Consider the following 15,467-nt stretch of genomic DNA (forward strand, 5'->3'; position numbering starts at 1 on the left):
TGCCTCCTTACCTGAGTCTGAATCTTTCTGGTCTCCATTGGCTCCGACGGTGAAGGGAAGCTTCCTCTTAGGAGCCTTCTCTTTCATGTCTTTGACGCCATCGCTGCGGTCCAATTTAGGAGTCTTGTTTGACGAGCCTTTATCTTTATCCTGGGAACAGAAGGCGGGAAAACAACGGGAGAAAAGATTTTGGTTAAGGTTAAACTTGTTGAGGCGATCAGCAGGGATTTAAAATAAAAACACATGTTATCAGCTCTATTATCAACATTATGGGCTAAAACAAATTCCAACAGAACAAAACATTTGTGCCTGATTTTAGTTCTTGGTTTTAAATAATCACACAGTAACAAGTCTATCGCTCACCAATAAATTCATTTGCAAAAAAAATCACTGCATGGTAAAAAAGTATTACACTACTCATTCGCTAGCTTGCACAAAACAACTATAGAAATAAATAAATGACAACATTGAACTTTTGCTTATATATCTACATGTTATTTAAATGCAAGCATATTTTTTCTGACACTAGATGCTCACCTCTTCAGTAAAACAAAACCAAAAAAACTAAAATTTCATATTCAATTGAACTGCTAGTACAAAACACTAAAAACTATGTGGTTATTAGAGACAGGAATCAACAAGGAGCACTCAAAACCTAGGAGCTGATTTGATCGATTCAAAATGAATTTTCTGCCTGATTCTCATTTTGTCACAATTCTAAACATGATTATTTAGAGATAATTCCTTCCTACCACTCGGGATGCTGTGCTGCCTGCCAATGTCTGAATAGTTTAGAGAGCACTACATGTACGATTATAGAGGAACCACACCATTTTACAGCCTCCAATCAAACATACCATATAAATATATAAAAATAAAATAAAATAATAATAAATGCATGAACCGCCACACAAAAGAATCGCGATAGGTAACCGAATCTATTTCTTTCTGTCTCTAGTGGTTACTGTTGCCTGAATCAAAATTTAATAGCGGTTACAACCACAGGGCCACCATGTGAGCAGGGCGAGCTAATCAGCATTTTATCACAAGCATCAGACTAACTGTTCCTACAAGCTTTTATTCATTATTGTAAAGGTCACCATTTCTGTGAGAAGTACTTCTGTAATAGCTGCTATGTGAAACTCTGGGTATTACTCAGATGCAGTCTAATAGGTTTCTTTACTCTAAATGTCCTGCTTCATTTTATGCTGGCTTAGAAGGAAACAATATTTTTTACCATCTAGCATTCAGCACAATCACACCCACCTGAACAACCCCCCCCACAAACAACGAGGCATTTTCCTTTTTTTAAATTTTTTTTAAGAAGTTTATGACTACTTCTATCGGTTACGATACTATTATGATATGACTAGAAAATGTATCTAAAGGTAAAATCAAGTGCATGATTAAAGGAAGACATATTTCTTGCTATTATTTAATACCTTTGAGAAAAGCTTATTTGAAAACACCAATGTAATGAAGGAAAAATAAGATTTCCCAATTAAATGTATAAAATAATAATTCTGCTCTATAAAAACAAACATGGTTAGATATTCCTGCTAAAGTTTGTGTTGTGTGTGCGATGTCTGTGTGTATTAAATAATGGTCTATATACTATAAATTAGGGATGGAAATCACCAGAGACCAGCCGATACACTACCTAGGTGCCGATACGATTTGTATCGCGATTCTCTATAAAAGTGTCATGATTTTTATACAAATCCCATATCTTTTTTTTTTTTAAAAGATGATGTTACAATTCTGAACAAATCTAGAAAGATAATTCGCTCCTACCACACAGGATACTGCCTGCCAATGTGTAAATAGTTTACAGCATGCCACCTGTAGGATTATAGAGGAACTGCAGCATGTCACCACCTCAACTGCAAACATTTATATATATATAAAAATAATAATATAATAGATTTTGCAGTCGGTGTGGCAACACATGAATTGCGACAATTGCAACTAATTCGTGATACATAATTGAATCGATTCTCCACCCTTCATTTCTACTGTACGTAAACATGTTCAAGGTTGTCAGATTGTATGCACACTTTTGACAGGTATAGAACTTGCTTCCTGTAAACTTGACTTAAAAATATCTAACCCAGGGTCGTTTTATTAACCTGAAGTAATTATAAATAGACAAACTCTCTTTGCAGTATTATCATTTCACAAGCCGTATTTATTCTGGAAAAAAAAGTATTTTTAAAAATGCACAGCCAATGCTGTACTGGATGTCAGATCGATATGTGCAGCAGCACACGCTCGGGTGTCGCTTAACCTTCAGACTTTTTTGAAAGTTTGAATTAAAACACACTTTTGCATGTTAACATTGGCCATATTAAAAAGAACTACACTCCTATTTTAAAGCTTGTGCTGTTGTGTTACATGCACAGTGTTGTGTCTTGCTATGAAACAGACGTGTCTGTAAAACCTGAGGTAGTTGTTGTGTGTGATTTTTTTTCACTAGGTTTGTACTGAACGCTACTGGAAATGTGTTATACCTTTAGTCGCACAAGCTTCCTATCTGCTACCGTCTGCTCCTGCCAGCATGAGAGTCAAAACCACTAGCTCTGAGAGAGAGAGAGAGAGAGAGAGAGAGGCGTTTCACACACCACAACACCGCTGCTCTCTCTAAATAAAAGCAGAGAGACTATTGTTTTCTTGTTCAGATTCTCTTAGACATCCTCTAGTCGCAGGGCGTCAATAATACCTGAACAGCGGTGTCAAGACTAACCTCCGTTATGTGGGTGCTCGAGGAACTGCACACGATTTAGGAACACCTGTCCAGTTATCTATTCAACCGATCAACCGGGGGGTGTGGTGGGGGGAGATAACATTTACACAGAATGGTAAGAAACAATAAAACGAGTGTTTTTAATCAAAGTGCAGGTAAATTAGTTTCCTTTAAAAGGGGACAGTGAGTGTTTATACACACACACACACACACACACACACACACACACCTAGTATCGTTGACCGGACTAGCTGCTAAGTAATTTGTCGATTAGTTTTGATATCTTTGTGTTTTTCGTAGTCTGAATGCTCAGACACGATGGCACCACCATCACAAAAAAAACCCCTCTGAAATGTGGAAGCTCTTCACTTTAACTCTTTCACTTAAAAAATTATCAACTTCACGGCAGTATAACAGACAATATACCTTCATGTTATAACCAACTCTGTTGACCAATGTGTTCATCATGAAGACTGAATCATCAAGAAATCAGTCGTCCACCAATCAGAGACTGCGGTTGGAGTCGTCCACCAATCAGAGACTGCGGTTGGAGTCGTCCACCAATCAGAGACTGCGGTTGGAGTCGTCCACCAATCAGAGACTGCGGTTGGAGTCGTCCACCAATCAGAGCCTGCGGTTGGAGTCGTCCACCAATCAGAGCCTATATTTGAGTCGTCCACCAATCAGAGCGTGTGTTTAAATTGTTGACCAATCAGAGCCTGTGTTTAAATTGTTGACCAATCAGAGCCTGTGTTTAAATTGTTGACCAATCAGAGCCTGTGTTTAAATTGTTGACCAATCAGAGCCTGTGTTTGAGTCGTTAATCAACCAAAGCGTGAGCTCCCGACTTGTCGACCAATCAGATTCTGTGTTTCTGTTTGTGCGTCGCTAATGATATCAAATGCCTAAACACTGTACAACCCATTAGCAGCCAAAAAAAAAGATTTAATTGATTTTCTTGATTTTTTTTTTTTTTATAATTGCCATCTGCAACCTTTACCCTATAAGTAATTGTAATATTTCTTTGCAGCTATGTTGCTTACCACTGGTTTTAGATTTTGACGGGGGAAAAAAATAAACATTGGTGTTTATTTTTCTTTTTTCCCCCGATCAGCAATCTCAAGTTACAAGCTCAGAGTTTAATAAGAGCCATCGAGCATATTCACAGGATTAAAAATGTACACAGTCCATTATTCCTTTTGATAATCAATAGATTATTTAGGTCATCACTTAAATAATAAAGACACACAGAGACGCATAAAGAGCTGCGTTGCCAAAATAAACAGGAAACCTACTGCAAGTGTTTGCTACCAACACTCCACACACACACAATGTTTTTCAAAAGCGGGCAATTTCTCAGCAGTTCCAGTTAAGTTAATCCTACTGCCCTCCTTTCAGTGTAATTTACAATTATATAACTGAGCGACATGTGACGACCAGCTTACGGCTCTCCTCCCTGATCAATGCTCAGTAATAATCCTCCGAGACCTCTAGAGTTTTTAACACAAGCTCCTTTTTTTTTAAATCATGACACCACTTTTACATAATTCAAATATATGAATAAACACACTTATGCAATGTACGGTGCTGTTATGCCACCCTTTTGTTTTTCTGGAGGCAGCCGGGACAGCTGGAGCTCTGGCAGGCTGCTGGCAGTGCTAATGAAGGCTAATTAAGAAGCTCTTTGTGGAAGTCGAACATGGAGAGATAAGGTTGAGCAGGAATGCACCGTGGCGCTGTTCCCACAGTCTGCCTCTCTCCCCGCCTCCTTTTTTCCCCTCCCTTCTTCCTTCCACAAGACCAAGAACACTCCCAATGTCATGAGACCATGATGTCACCGTCTGCACACACACACCGCCTTACTGTATGTGAATTCAACAGTAGCAAGAATGCAGCAACGCGCACCCGAATAAAGGACGGAAATGAAAAAAATCATGAACAGCCTGGATGTATTTATAATCATTCTTATTATTATCATCATTGTTAATAAAGAAATATATTATGAAGGGGATGCATAAAAAAAATTATATTATTTATGTCAAGTAAATAATAAATATGCACATGCACTAACTGGACACTTCATTGCTAGTTTCTGGGTAGCTTTTGGTCCATATCAACATGACAGCGTTACATAGTCGTACGTTCCACCACATCCTTAATGTAAATGTATGTAGCCTGTGGCATTTAAACCAATGCTTAATTGGTACTAAGGCGCCCAAAGAAATCATCTCCACACCACCACCACTGGCCTAAACTATTTATACAAGGGCAGGACAGATCCATGCTTTCATCTGGCTTTCAGACTAAATTCTGACCCCACCATTGGACTGTCGCAGCAGAAATCGATACTCATCAGACGAGGCAATGTTTTTTTTTTTTCTTCCCCAAATCTTGTGTTATCCGATTTTGGTGAGGCCATGTGTATTGCAGCCTCAGTTTCCTGTTCTTAGCTGATGAGAGCTAATAATATCTGCTTCATGCATCATCAGAGATGCTTTCTGGCATTACCTCACTGGTAACGAGATGTTATTTGACTTGATTTTTTTAAAAATCAGCTTGAACCAGCCTGGCCATTCTCCTCCGACATCACCAATGCATTTCCGCAAATAAAACTGTCCCTCCCCCTTTTTTTTTCTTCCAGACCATCCTCTGTAAACCCTATACAGAGAGTTGTGCATGAAAATCTCTGTAAGATCAGCAGTTTTAGAAACACTCAGGCCAGCCTGTTTGGCACGGACAAACCCATGCTACGTTTAAATCCACTTAAAAATGTTACTGTAAAAATCACCTTTCCTCCTCATTCTGCCGCTCAGTTTGAACTTGCCCACACACCTAGATGATCAGATACATCTGCCTTAACTCTCTGCATGCGGTGGAACACGTGTACCTGATATGAAGCGGCCCGGGTAGTATATCTTACGGTAGATGCATCACTCCATTCATAATGCGTGAGCATAACACGAATACTACTGATAATTAAACAGTGGCGTTATTGATGCTGTCGACTATTAATACAAAGCTGTCTTTATATGCATTAGAGAGTAACACGTGTAGTGGTAGAGAAACCCATGGACACACACACACAGACACATGCAGTGAGAGAGAGAAAAAGAGAGAGAGAGAGAGAGAGAGAGAGAGAGAGAAACTGAAAACCAGGCTGAACGGAATGACAGCTGTGCGCCGCCGCTTCGCTTCAAAGCTGCCTGCGTGAGTGGCTGTGTTTAGTGATTGGTCTCCTAGCAATGCTCTCATGCTCACTCACTTTCGCTCCCCCCCCCTTGCAGTGTCTGATGCAATCCTGCCCAGAACTCTGTACATATACACACACACACACACAAGATGGAATCGTAACTCTGAGCTCGAGCTAACCACTGACCTAACCTCTCGCTTTCTATCTCGAGCGAGCGCGAGGCTGGATCTTCACGACTTTGTACCGTGTGGACCAAAGTGTAAACACACGACTAGCCGCATTAGGTTTAGAGAGAAACCTGACTATAAATATACTACAGGTAAAAAAAAAAAAAAAAAAAAGAAGCACCACCGAAGCAGTGTGGAGCGGAGAAGGAATACTGCGTGTGTGTGAACTGAATTTAGGTCATAATCAATACAGCAGGAGCTCTTTCACGAGCCTGGTGTCAGGCTGTCTCCTTACACCGCCTAATGGTTTTATCAGGTCATCATGATGAGCTGTGTGTGTGTGTGATGTGAATGTAACTTTATCTCACCTTCTTCCCACCCTGCTTCTCCACCATGTCGGTGCTGAGTGGGAAGTCCTCCAGCTGGGGGGTTTTAGAACCCCCACCCTTGGGCATCGTTCAGCTCTCGCCACGCCAAACCACATTCACGCCTCCATCGCGTCGTCATCGACCATCTGCGAGAGACAGAGAGATGGAGAAAAGTGGAGGAGAAAAAAGGGAGACACATTAGCACCTGCATGTCTCCCCAGTTTAAAAAAAAGAAAGAAAGAAACCCTTTTCTGCTCAGTCACACAACCTCAAGCTTTCCATTTCCAGCAATTACACACAGCACGGCTGTCTCGCTCCCTCAGCACTGCCCTTTAAGTGTAGGTTAGCTTTGATTGCTCTGCCAAACCCATGGCATTTTGTAAAAACACGGTTAAATGCAAAAAAAAAAAAAAAACAATTCAAGATGATAAAATTTGTTGTCGGCATGCATGTCGGGAACTTTTGCATTTAGTACTTATACCCTTGGCCACGATTACACAGTAAAGTTTTGAACAATATGTTTAATTTGCATGGATTTATTTGGAAGACAAGTTCATGTAAATCTCTTCAGAAGCGACAGAGAGCTCATTCAGGGACTATAGCCGAGCTCTAAACGCTCCGCCGGCTCACTGGAAGTCACAAACAAACCTTTCAACATCAGGCCTTTAACCTTTATACATCTCTCATCTTTAAAAACGTAATGAGTCAGATGGTGCTGTTTACAACCGTATAATAATAATAATAAAAATAATTATGATAATAAATTCAATGAAATGGACAAGCAATCATTATTAAGTCCCTCTGGTGTATTAGATCGTAAAACCTGCATGCTGTTTGCATTTTGTCTGTTTATGTGTAACATTTATATATATATATATATATATATATATATATATCTGAAATGCTAGTACTGGTAAAGTCTAGTGATGATAAAGACAGAAGAATTGCTCCTCGCAAATCCATGTTGTATTTTGGTGTAAAAGGGGCTTTGCGATCCCATCCAGTTCCTCGGCTTCCTTGTAAGTTATAATTTTTTTTTTCTTCCTGAGACCAGACCTAACCGAGCACACTTGAGGGTCTCGCGCTCAAGAATCCAGTTCGCACTCAGCGTCCATCACCATGTCACTACTTTACTTTATGCGTACATCACCAAGTCACCACTTTACCCGATTTTGCTCCTGAATTGCAAGTTCAGAATTTTAATCCTGTCCGAAATAATTTATCATTTTAGCCACCGTTGCGCAAGCCCCAGCAAAAACTGCTTAAAGCAGCGGAGCCACGCGAGCTCTAATGATAAAAAAAATAAATAAAAATAAGCAGGGGGAAAAAAAAAATCTGGAGATCTGGACTTCATTTATTACGATGGTGAGATCACAGGATATTAACCTTGAGTGCAAGACAGAGATGCTTGGCACACCGCAGTGGATGATACACACTGCAGAAATGCTGGCCAGGCCTTTAACACACACACACACACACACACACACACACACACACACACACACACACTTGCTCTCGAGCTCGTCTGTATATTCCCGCTGTGCTAAAAGCATCCTCTCCCCCTGTACCAAGCGTTTGCACGATATGGAACATGAATAAATCATACACCGAGAGGGCCGTAATAACTCTCCCTGCCGTAGTGTAATTTCTCCAAAGTGCCATGCGTAACCGAAAACGACTCCTCCCTCCATTCCGCTCTGTTTCTCCATCTCCCTCTTGCCCTCCTTCTCTCCCCTCCCTTCCCAGGAACGCTGGCACTCGGTTGCGCTGTGGCGCCACACACACGTCCTTCTGCAGCTCTCTCCAGCTATTTATATCTCCTCCTCGTGTGTGCGCGCGCATACACAGGCCGACAGACAGACACATACATGCAGTTGCGCGGCTTGTGTCTTCCTGGCATGTGGAACGCGAGACGTGTCCTCACAAAGAAACACACCGACTTCGCATCTCCAAGTGGCTAAAAGGTCAGTTCGGTCGGTGGAGATGAACAGAGGAACATGCACGCACTCGCTTCTGAAAAAAAAAAACTAAAAGAAAAATAGGTCGACACATGTTCTGGAACAATCCGTGGCACTCGGGCCTATTTTAAGGCTGGACGACAAGCGCAGCGTTTTTGTTGTTGTTGTGCATTTCGTGCTGCTGAGGCCAAAAGAATATCATCAGTTTGAGCGTTACTCGTCTGCATTTCCATACACTGTAACCAAGTTAGCATATGTGTGTGCATTGTGTAATTAAGTTTCCCATTACTTGTGAGCTTTTGAGATGTTCTGCTATGTGTGCGTGTGCTCTGCTATGGAGACAGTAGCAAGAATCCTACATTACTATAATAACGCTGTGTTACGTTTCCTGTATAAAACTCAAAAGTGACATCATGTGTTGTGTAAAGGATGTTTCTTGAACACGCTTCACGGCAGGAAGAGGAACACGCACACACACACATGAAGAGCAATCGCCGCCTGAGAGGAAACAATGTCACAGCCATTCTTCATTTCTTCTGTCTTCTTCCTCAATCATAAGTAACACAGCATCTGCCATCAGTGTGTGTGTGTGTGTGTGTGTGTGTGTGTGTGTGCGCGCTCTCGTGTCACTGACGGAGCAGCCTTTAGCCTTTGCCTGCAGCTAGCGTTAAATCAGCGCACGAGGCCTACTTTCTGCACCAGTCCAACACGCTGTTAATTCAAGAGATCATCATCAAAACACAAAGCGGATCTTTGCATTAATATTGGCACTTGAGACAAAACAGAACAGTGATTTCTTTTAAATTATTACTCGTCCCCCCCTCCCCCCACCGAATGAGGACAGATTATATAACAGACTGTGTACTAATCTGTTCCCCGGGAATGAAGTTCCTCTAACTATAGGAGGAGGAGGAGGAAGAGGAGGAGTCTGGAGAGCACAGAGCACTCTTGTCTGGGTTTAAAAACATGATAAAAGCTCGTTTTCACGATGATTTGCTGCAACACCAGCAGCAGGATATTAATTAACATGAGCTGATTAGTATTTTAAATGATTGTTCGCTCCTGCGTTCAAAATCGTCCAGTGGATTCTGTGTATTAGGGTCTTTGCTTGACTGGCTGCTGGTGAACCAATGAATTAAAAAAAAAAAAAAAAAAAAAATTCACATTATTTTTATTATTGCAGCTGCGTACTATATATTTAGGTCGAGCATGTTGCATTTTGATCCTAGCTGTGTGTTGATTCGCTCCTGAGGCCTCACAGGGGAAAAAATATGTGAGCGAGGTCTGGGCTTAGGTGGCGTTTCCTCACGCCTGCTGACGGTGCAGAAAGGCCTGAAAACCAAAAAATACAGCTGCATCTGTAATCCCTGCTGTCCGAACGGTCTTGCGCTCATACAGGCCACACGGATTTTGCCCTCGGATGACGGCGCGAACACCCCCAGCAGCGCTTATTAACACGAATCCGTCAATGAAACGGGGACGACCTCTGAGCTGAGAGACGGGAGAGGTGGAAACTGTCCTGAGAATCACACCACTCTCCTGAGATTCATTTATTTCTAGAACTGGGACAAATGTTTTTTTATTTATTTATTTATTTATTTTTTTCCTCCCGCTTACACAGACACCTTCGAGCCCTTTCTCGGTCTGGCTCATATCCTGGCACAAATACACCGCTCGACCGCCTGGTATTTATAGCCGCCGTGAGTGTATGGTGGATTAATAAGTGCAAAACGGGTCACGGCTAAAAAGAAACAAAGCAAAGGAAAGTGTTTTCTCTGCGCCGCTTTTTTTTTTCCCAGTATCTTCTTCTCTCTCCATCACCCCACCGTCCCCCACCTTCCGCGGTCAAATAGAGGCCATTGCTTTTCAGCTCGCTGCGGGATGTCTCGTTCTGTCGCACGAACAGGGACGGACACACACACACACACACACACAAACACACACACACACACACACACACACGCACACACACGCACACACACGCACACACACGCACACACACGCACACACACGCACACACACGCACACACACGCACACACACGCACACACACGCACACACACGCACACACACGCACACACACGCACACACACGCACACACACGCACACACACGCACACACCGAGCGAGGCACTAATATGGGCTGACTCTGGTGACGCCGAGTGCTACTGAGATAAAAGGCCATGCTGGGCCCGCTCTCCTCTTCCTCGACAAATTCCTTTCAGCGCATCTGTATTCCGGAGGGACGTGGTGCACCTGTCCCTCATGCCTCCGATAGGAAAATAGCTCTGGCTCAGCAGCTGCACCGAGTCAATGGGCATTAGAGAGAGCATCTGTGTGGGTGCCTGACTGTTTACATGCACAGATGAATGTAAAGGCTGAGGCTCCTCGACTCTCTGACTGCGGGGTGAGAGCGTGCTTGCGTAACAAATGTCGAGAGTGGGGTTGTGGGTAAATCTGAGGCACGCAGAGGCACTCTGGTTTCAACACTAAAGCATGGCATGTCTTCAGATAAACTCTGATTAGTGGAAGACGAGAAGACGAGTCTGGTTTTAAGCCGTCTTGTCTGTTGCTTATCAAGGGATTAGAGTTTTTTTCTTCTTCTTCCCCTGATAATGTCTGTATCATGTATATGTATAATATACAACGAGGGTCGAGCTCCTTTATAATAGACATATTTCAGTCTAATTATTATTTGTTCTACTGACGATTCTATCATTGGTTAAGATGACGCATTAGACACGACTGATTTGTTCCGTGCGCAGGAACGATTGCTCATCCTTTTCCCACTTTTGTTCTCTGTACTCGGGTACACTTGTTTACACTCTCCGACACAGCAGGTGGCAATATGCACCTAATTCACAAGAGATGACATTAACCTTAGCGCTCAGAATAAAAAAAAAAAAAAAAGTCACTTGTTTGCCTTCCTACTTTATCAGCTACAGCTGTGTACATTAGAGGACGATTTCAGACAGCACTCATGATGTCGCGTCTAAACAGCGATCTACGTTCGTTCTCGGGTACGACTGTTTTTTAAATCTGATTCGATCCGACTCACCCTACCAGCAGACTCGATCGATTGGGTTCTTACTGATCAAAATAAACCAGACTTTTGGAAACAGAACTGATCCTGTTTGTGAAAAAACATCCTTTATTACAGGAGGTGCTTAACACTGGTTCATACAGATGTGTGAGGAGAAAAAAACAACAAAGTAGTTTAATTTATCAGGCATACTTGACACTTAAGAACAGAACACGTCTTTTGCTCTCGGATTTTAATTCCTGGTCAAATCGATACAACTCGTACAACTAATGGACAAAGTGGACAGATGACAGACGACCAGCGTCCGTGTAGTCGACCCTGACGTTCTTCCAGGAATGCACTCCAGATTGTAAGCAGCGACCGAACTGTAGCTTTGTGTATAAAGGAGGCGGAAGCTTTGATAGAACACGTCCTAACGGATTAACGGCAACCTAAAGACATCCGTCTCGCTGGATGCCATTTAAACACAAGATATCCTTTCCAGAAATGTCTTTATGCTGAAAATGTCTTTATGCAATAGCTGTTATTAAGCTACATGGATGCTTAATAACAAATTGTGTGGTGGTAGCAAGGTCAAGATAACCACTGCACAACTTCTGGAAACAAACTAAAATGTGATGCTTTTGTATTTTAGAATGAATAAATAAATAGACTTAAGTATCAGAGGGCAGCTGCCGTCCAGATGGGTTGGGCTTTATATAGTGAGCTGGCTGTTCACCAAAGTAGCAGTGCTCTGATTAGAACAGTGCATTTCCTTTTGTGTGTGTGTGTGTAGTGTACCAGGTTATTTGCATCAGCGAGGAGTGTATATATATTAAAAAAATAAAAATAAAAAAAAAAGAGGGTGCAGGAGAGACTGGACTTTGGTGTGTAAACAGTGCTGTTGAGGTCGGATCCTGTTTCTAGGTGAAGCTGAGCTGTGATTGGCTGAACGTCTGGCGAGCGGCGACCGTTTCGTATTATTAGAGGCTTTTGTGTGACGAGAAGACAAGACAAACAAGGCGGGCAGGAAACACAACTGTGTGTCTTATTCTTCTATAATCTCTCCATCAGAGAAACAGAGGGAGGGAAGGACACAGGGAGGACGAGCGATGGACGCGGCCTTCGACATCCTCGGTGAATACAGCGAGAAGACAGAACTAGTGGAGAGAATAATTTTTTTGTGATATTCTGAACACGTGGGCAGCTGAGTGCCATGTGCACGTGTGTGTATGTGTGTGTGTGTATGTATATATGTGTGTGTGTATATATGTGTGTGTGTAGCAGCAATCTAGCTTGCGGCAGAGCTCTGCTGCTCTGGAGTCTACCTCTGCATCTCTTCCTCCTGCAGAATGTTATCCAACCAAGTCCAAGATAAACAGGAACGAAGAGCATCATGAAGGCGCTCCCTCTCTCTCTCTCTCTTTCACACACATACACACATATATACACACACACACACACACACACACACACACACACACTTCAAAAGGCCTGTTGCCTAGCAATGCAGGGACCAGGGGCACGTGCTCCTGAGGAGCTGACACAGTGAGAGAAAAACAGGAAGGGAGGGCATGAGCACAAGACTGAGAGATACTGAAAGAGCCAGAATAGAAATGGACTCAAGTGTTAATGAAATTTCTTTTTGTGTGTATTTCTAGTCTTCATAGGCGGAGCACGTTTACGGCCTTCCTCTCACCTCGCGGCCTCACAAGAGCATAACGGGGGGGGGGGGGATACCGCTCGGCCTAACCGAGTGGTGTGCCTGTGCAAGCCATGCGACACAAGAGGAGATCCCGAGTTCAATTTCGGCACCAGCAGGAGGAGCGGAGCTGTAGGCCACTCGCCCATATTTTTATTTTCGTGCTCCGATTGCCTGCTAACAAGGGGGGACTCGCTGAAAGGGGTCATGTGACGCGCTTCTCTGGCTCAAAAAAAAAAAGTAATAATAATGACCCGACTGGCGAGGAAACGGAATTTATAAAAGTATGAAAGAACTAAAATTGAATTACCTTTAAAGGCGGACAGGAATGAAACTGTGTATTTAAGCAAACCAACACGGGTCCTGTGTAACATTTGAATGTATTTGCATGGAGACACGCGTCGGGTCTTGGGATTGATGATGAATTTATTTACAAATTATGGTGGAAAATAAGTATTTGGTCAATAACAAAATTTCATCTCAATACTTGTATACCCTTTGTTCCAATGACGGAGGTCAAATGTTTTCTCCAAGTCTTCACAAGGTTTTCACACACTGTTGCTGGTATTTTGGCCCATTCCTCCATGCAGATCTCCTCTAGAGCAGTGTTGTTTTGGGGCTGTCGCTGGGGAAAACGGACTTTCAACTTCCTCCAAAGATTTTCTATTAGGTTGAGATCTGGAGACTGGCTAGGCCACTCCAGGACCTTGAAATGCTTCTCACGAAGCCTCTTCTTCGTTGCCATGTTTCATCTTCAATGCCCTCGCTGATGGAAGGAGGTTTTCACTCAAAATCTTACGATATGTGGCCCTATTCATTCTTTCCTTTTCACAGATCAGTCGTCCTGGTCCTTCTGCAGAAAAATAGCCCCAAAGCCTGATGTTTCCACCCCCATGCTTCACAGTAGGTATGGTGTTCTTTGGGTGCAACTCAGCATTCTTTCTCCTTCAAACACGACAAGTTGAGGTTTTTCATCTGACCATATGACATTCTTCCAATCCTCTTTTGGATCATCCAAATGCTCTCTAGCAAACTTCAGACGGGCCTGGATATGTACTGGCTTAAGCAGGGGGACACGTCTGGCACTGCAGGATTTGAGTCTAGTAGCCTTTGTTACTTTGGTCCCAACTCTCTGCAGGTCATTCACTAGGTCCCCCCGTGTGGTTCTGGATGATCATTTTGACCCCACAGGGTGAGATCTTGTGTGGAGCCCCAGATCTTGGGAGATTATCAGTGGTCTTGTATGTCTTCAATTTTCTAATAATTGCTCCCACAGTTAAATTCTTCACACCATGCTGCTTACCCATTTCAGATTCAGTCTTCCCAGACTGGTGCAGGTCTACAATTTTGTTCCTGGTGTCCTTTGACAGCTTTTTGGTCTTAGCCATAGTGAAGTTTGGTCATTCACTAGGTGAAGTTTCGTCATTCACTAGGTCACTGTTTGAGGTTGTGGAAAGGTGTCTTTTATATTGATAACAGATGCCATTAAAACAGGTAACGAGTGGAGCACAGAGGAGCCTCTTAAAGAAGAAGTTACAGGTCTGTAACAGCCAGAAATCTTGCTTGTTTGTAGGTGACCAAATACTTATTTTACCAAGGAATTTACCAATTAATTCATTAAAAATCCTACATTGTGATTGTCTGGATTTTTTTTCCTTATTTTGTCTCATAGTTGAGGTATACCTATGATGAAAATTACGGGCTTCTCTCATCTTTTTAAGTGATTTTTTTTTGCCCCACAGTTTATACACGTGTGTGCTTTCTATGTAGTGTGTAGATAATGCCAACCCTGGCTGCGGCGATTTATGTAAGCAGGGTGTAATTCGTCCTGGGATCCGTACATGCATGCCTGGCTGCAGGTTAAGCATCCAGTTGGAGCTGTGTTTCTGCAGGCAGCCTGCGTGTCTGCCCCGGCCTGCGTCACAGGAGAAAAACCAGGAGAGGAATATGTGCCTGACACACACTAACTCCAGATCCAAGTACCCAAGTCGATTCTGCTTCGATACTGACACGCAAAGCAGAAGCGTGTACGATCAGGAGGATGTCCAAATGCAGCGCGTCATATGAGAATTTGATACCAAGTTTGCTTAACCCTGCCGTTTTCTGCCGCAAGGCCCGGACCCGGCCCAGTTTACCCTCTCTCTCTCCAGATCTCATAATAAGAGACTGACATCAATCTTTCCAGGACAGAGGCACCGCGTGTAACTATTAAAAATAATCACAACCATGATATTGAAAGAGAAACAGGCTAGAGCTTTCTCCATACCCTCTCATTACGTTTTCTTTTTTCAGAGAGAACAGCTGGAAACGGTGGGAGAG

The 15,467-nt window shown here is 42.8% G+C and overlaps 1 protein-coding gene across 2 annotated transcripts in view; it reads right to left on the reverse strand.

The window, feature by feature from the left end:
- The window catches only part of ankrd11 (ankyrin repeat domain 11), a 125,977-nt gene that overhangs the window by 22,805 nt on the left and 87,705 nt on the right, over window positions 1-15,467 (reverse strand). For both annotated transcript variants that reach the window (XM_053493071.1, XM_053493072.1), the window contains 2 exons: window positions 6,469-6,614; window positions 12-150 (listed from right to left, as the gene is read on the reverse strand). In XM_053493071.1, the coding sequence (XP_053349046.1) occupies window positions 12-150; window positions 6,469-6,555 (226 nt within the window). In that variant the 5' untranslated portion in view covers window positions 6,556-6,614. The remainder of the gene's footprint in view (window positions 1-11; window positions 151-6,468; window positions 6,615-15,467) is intronic.

This window comes from Clarias gariepinus, chromosome 3 (assembly GCF_024256425.1).
Source record: "Clarias gariepinus isolate MV-2021 ecotype Netherlands chromosome 3, CGAR_prim_01v2, whole genome shotgun sequence".
In the NCBI taxonomy this organism is placed as follows: Eukaryota; Metazoa; Chordata; class Actinopteri; order Siluriformes; family Clariidae; genus Clarias; species Clarias gariepinus.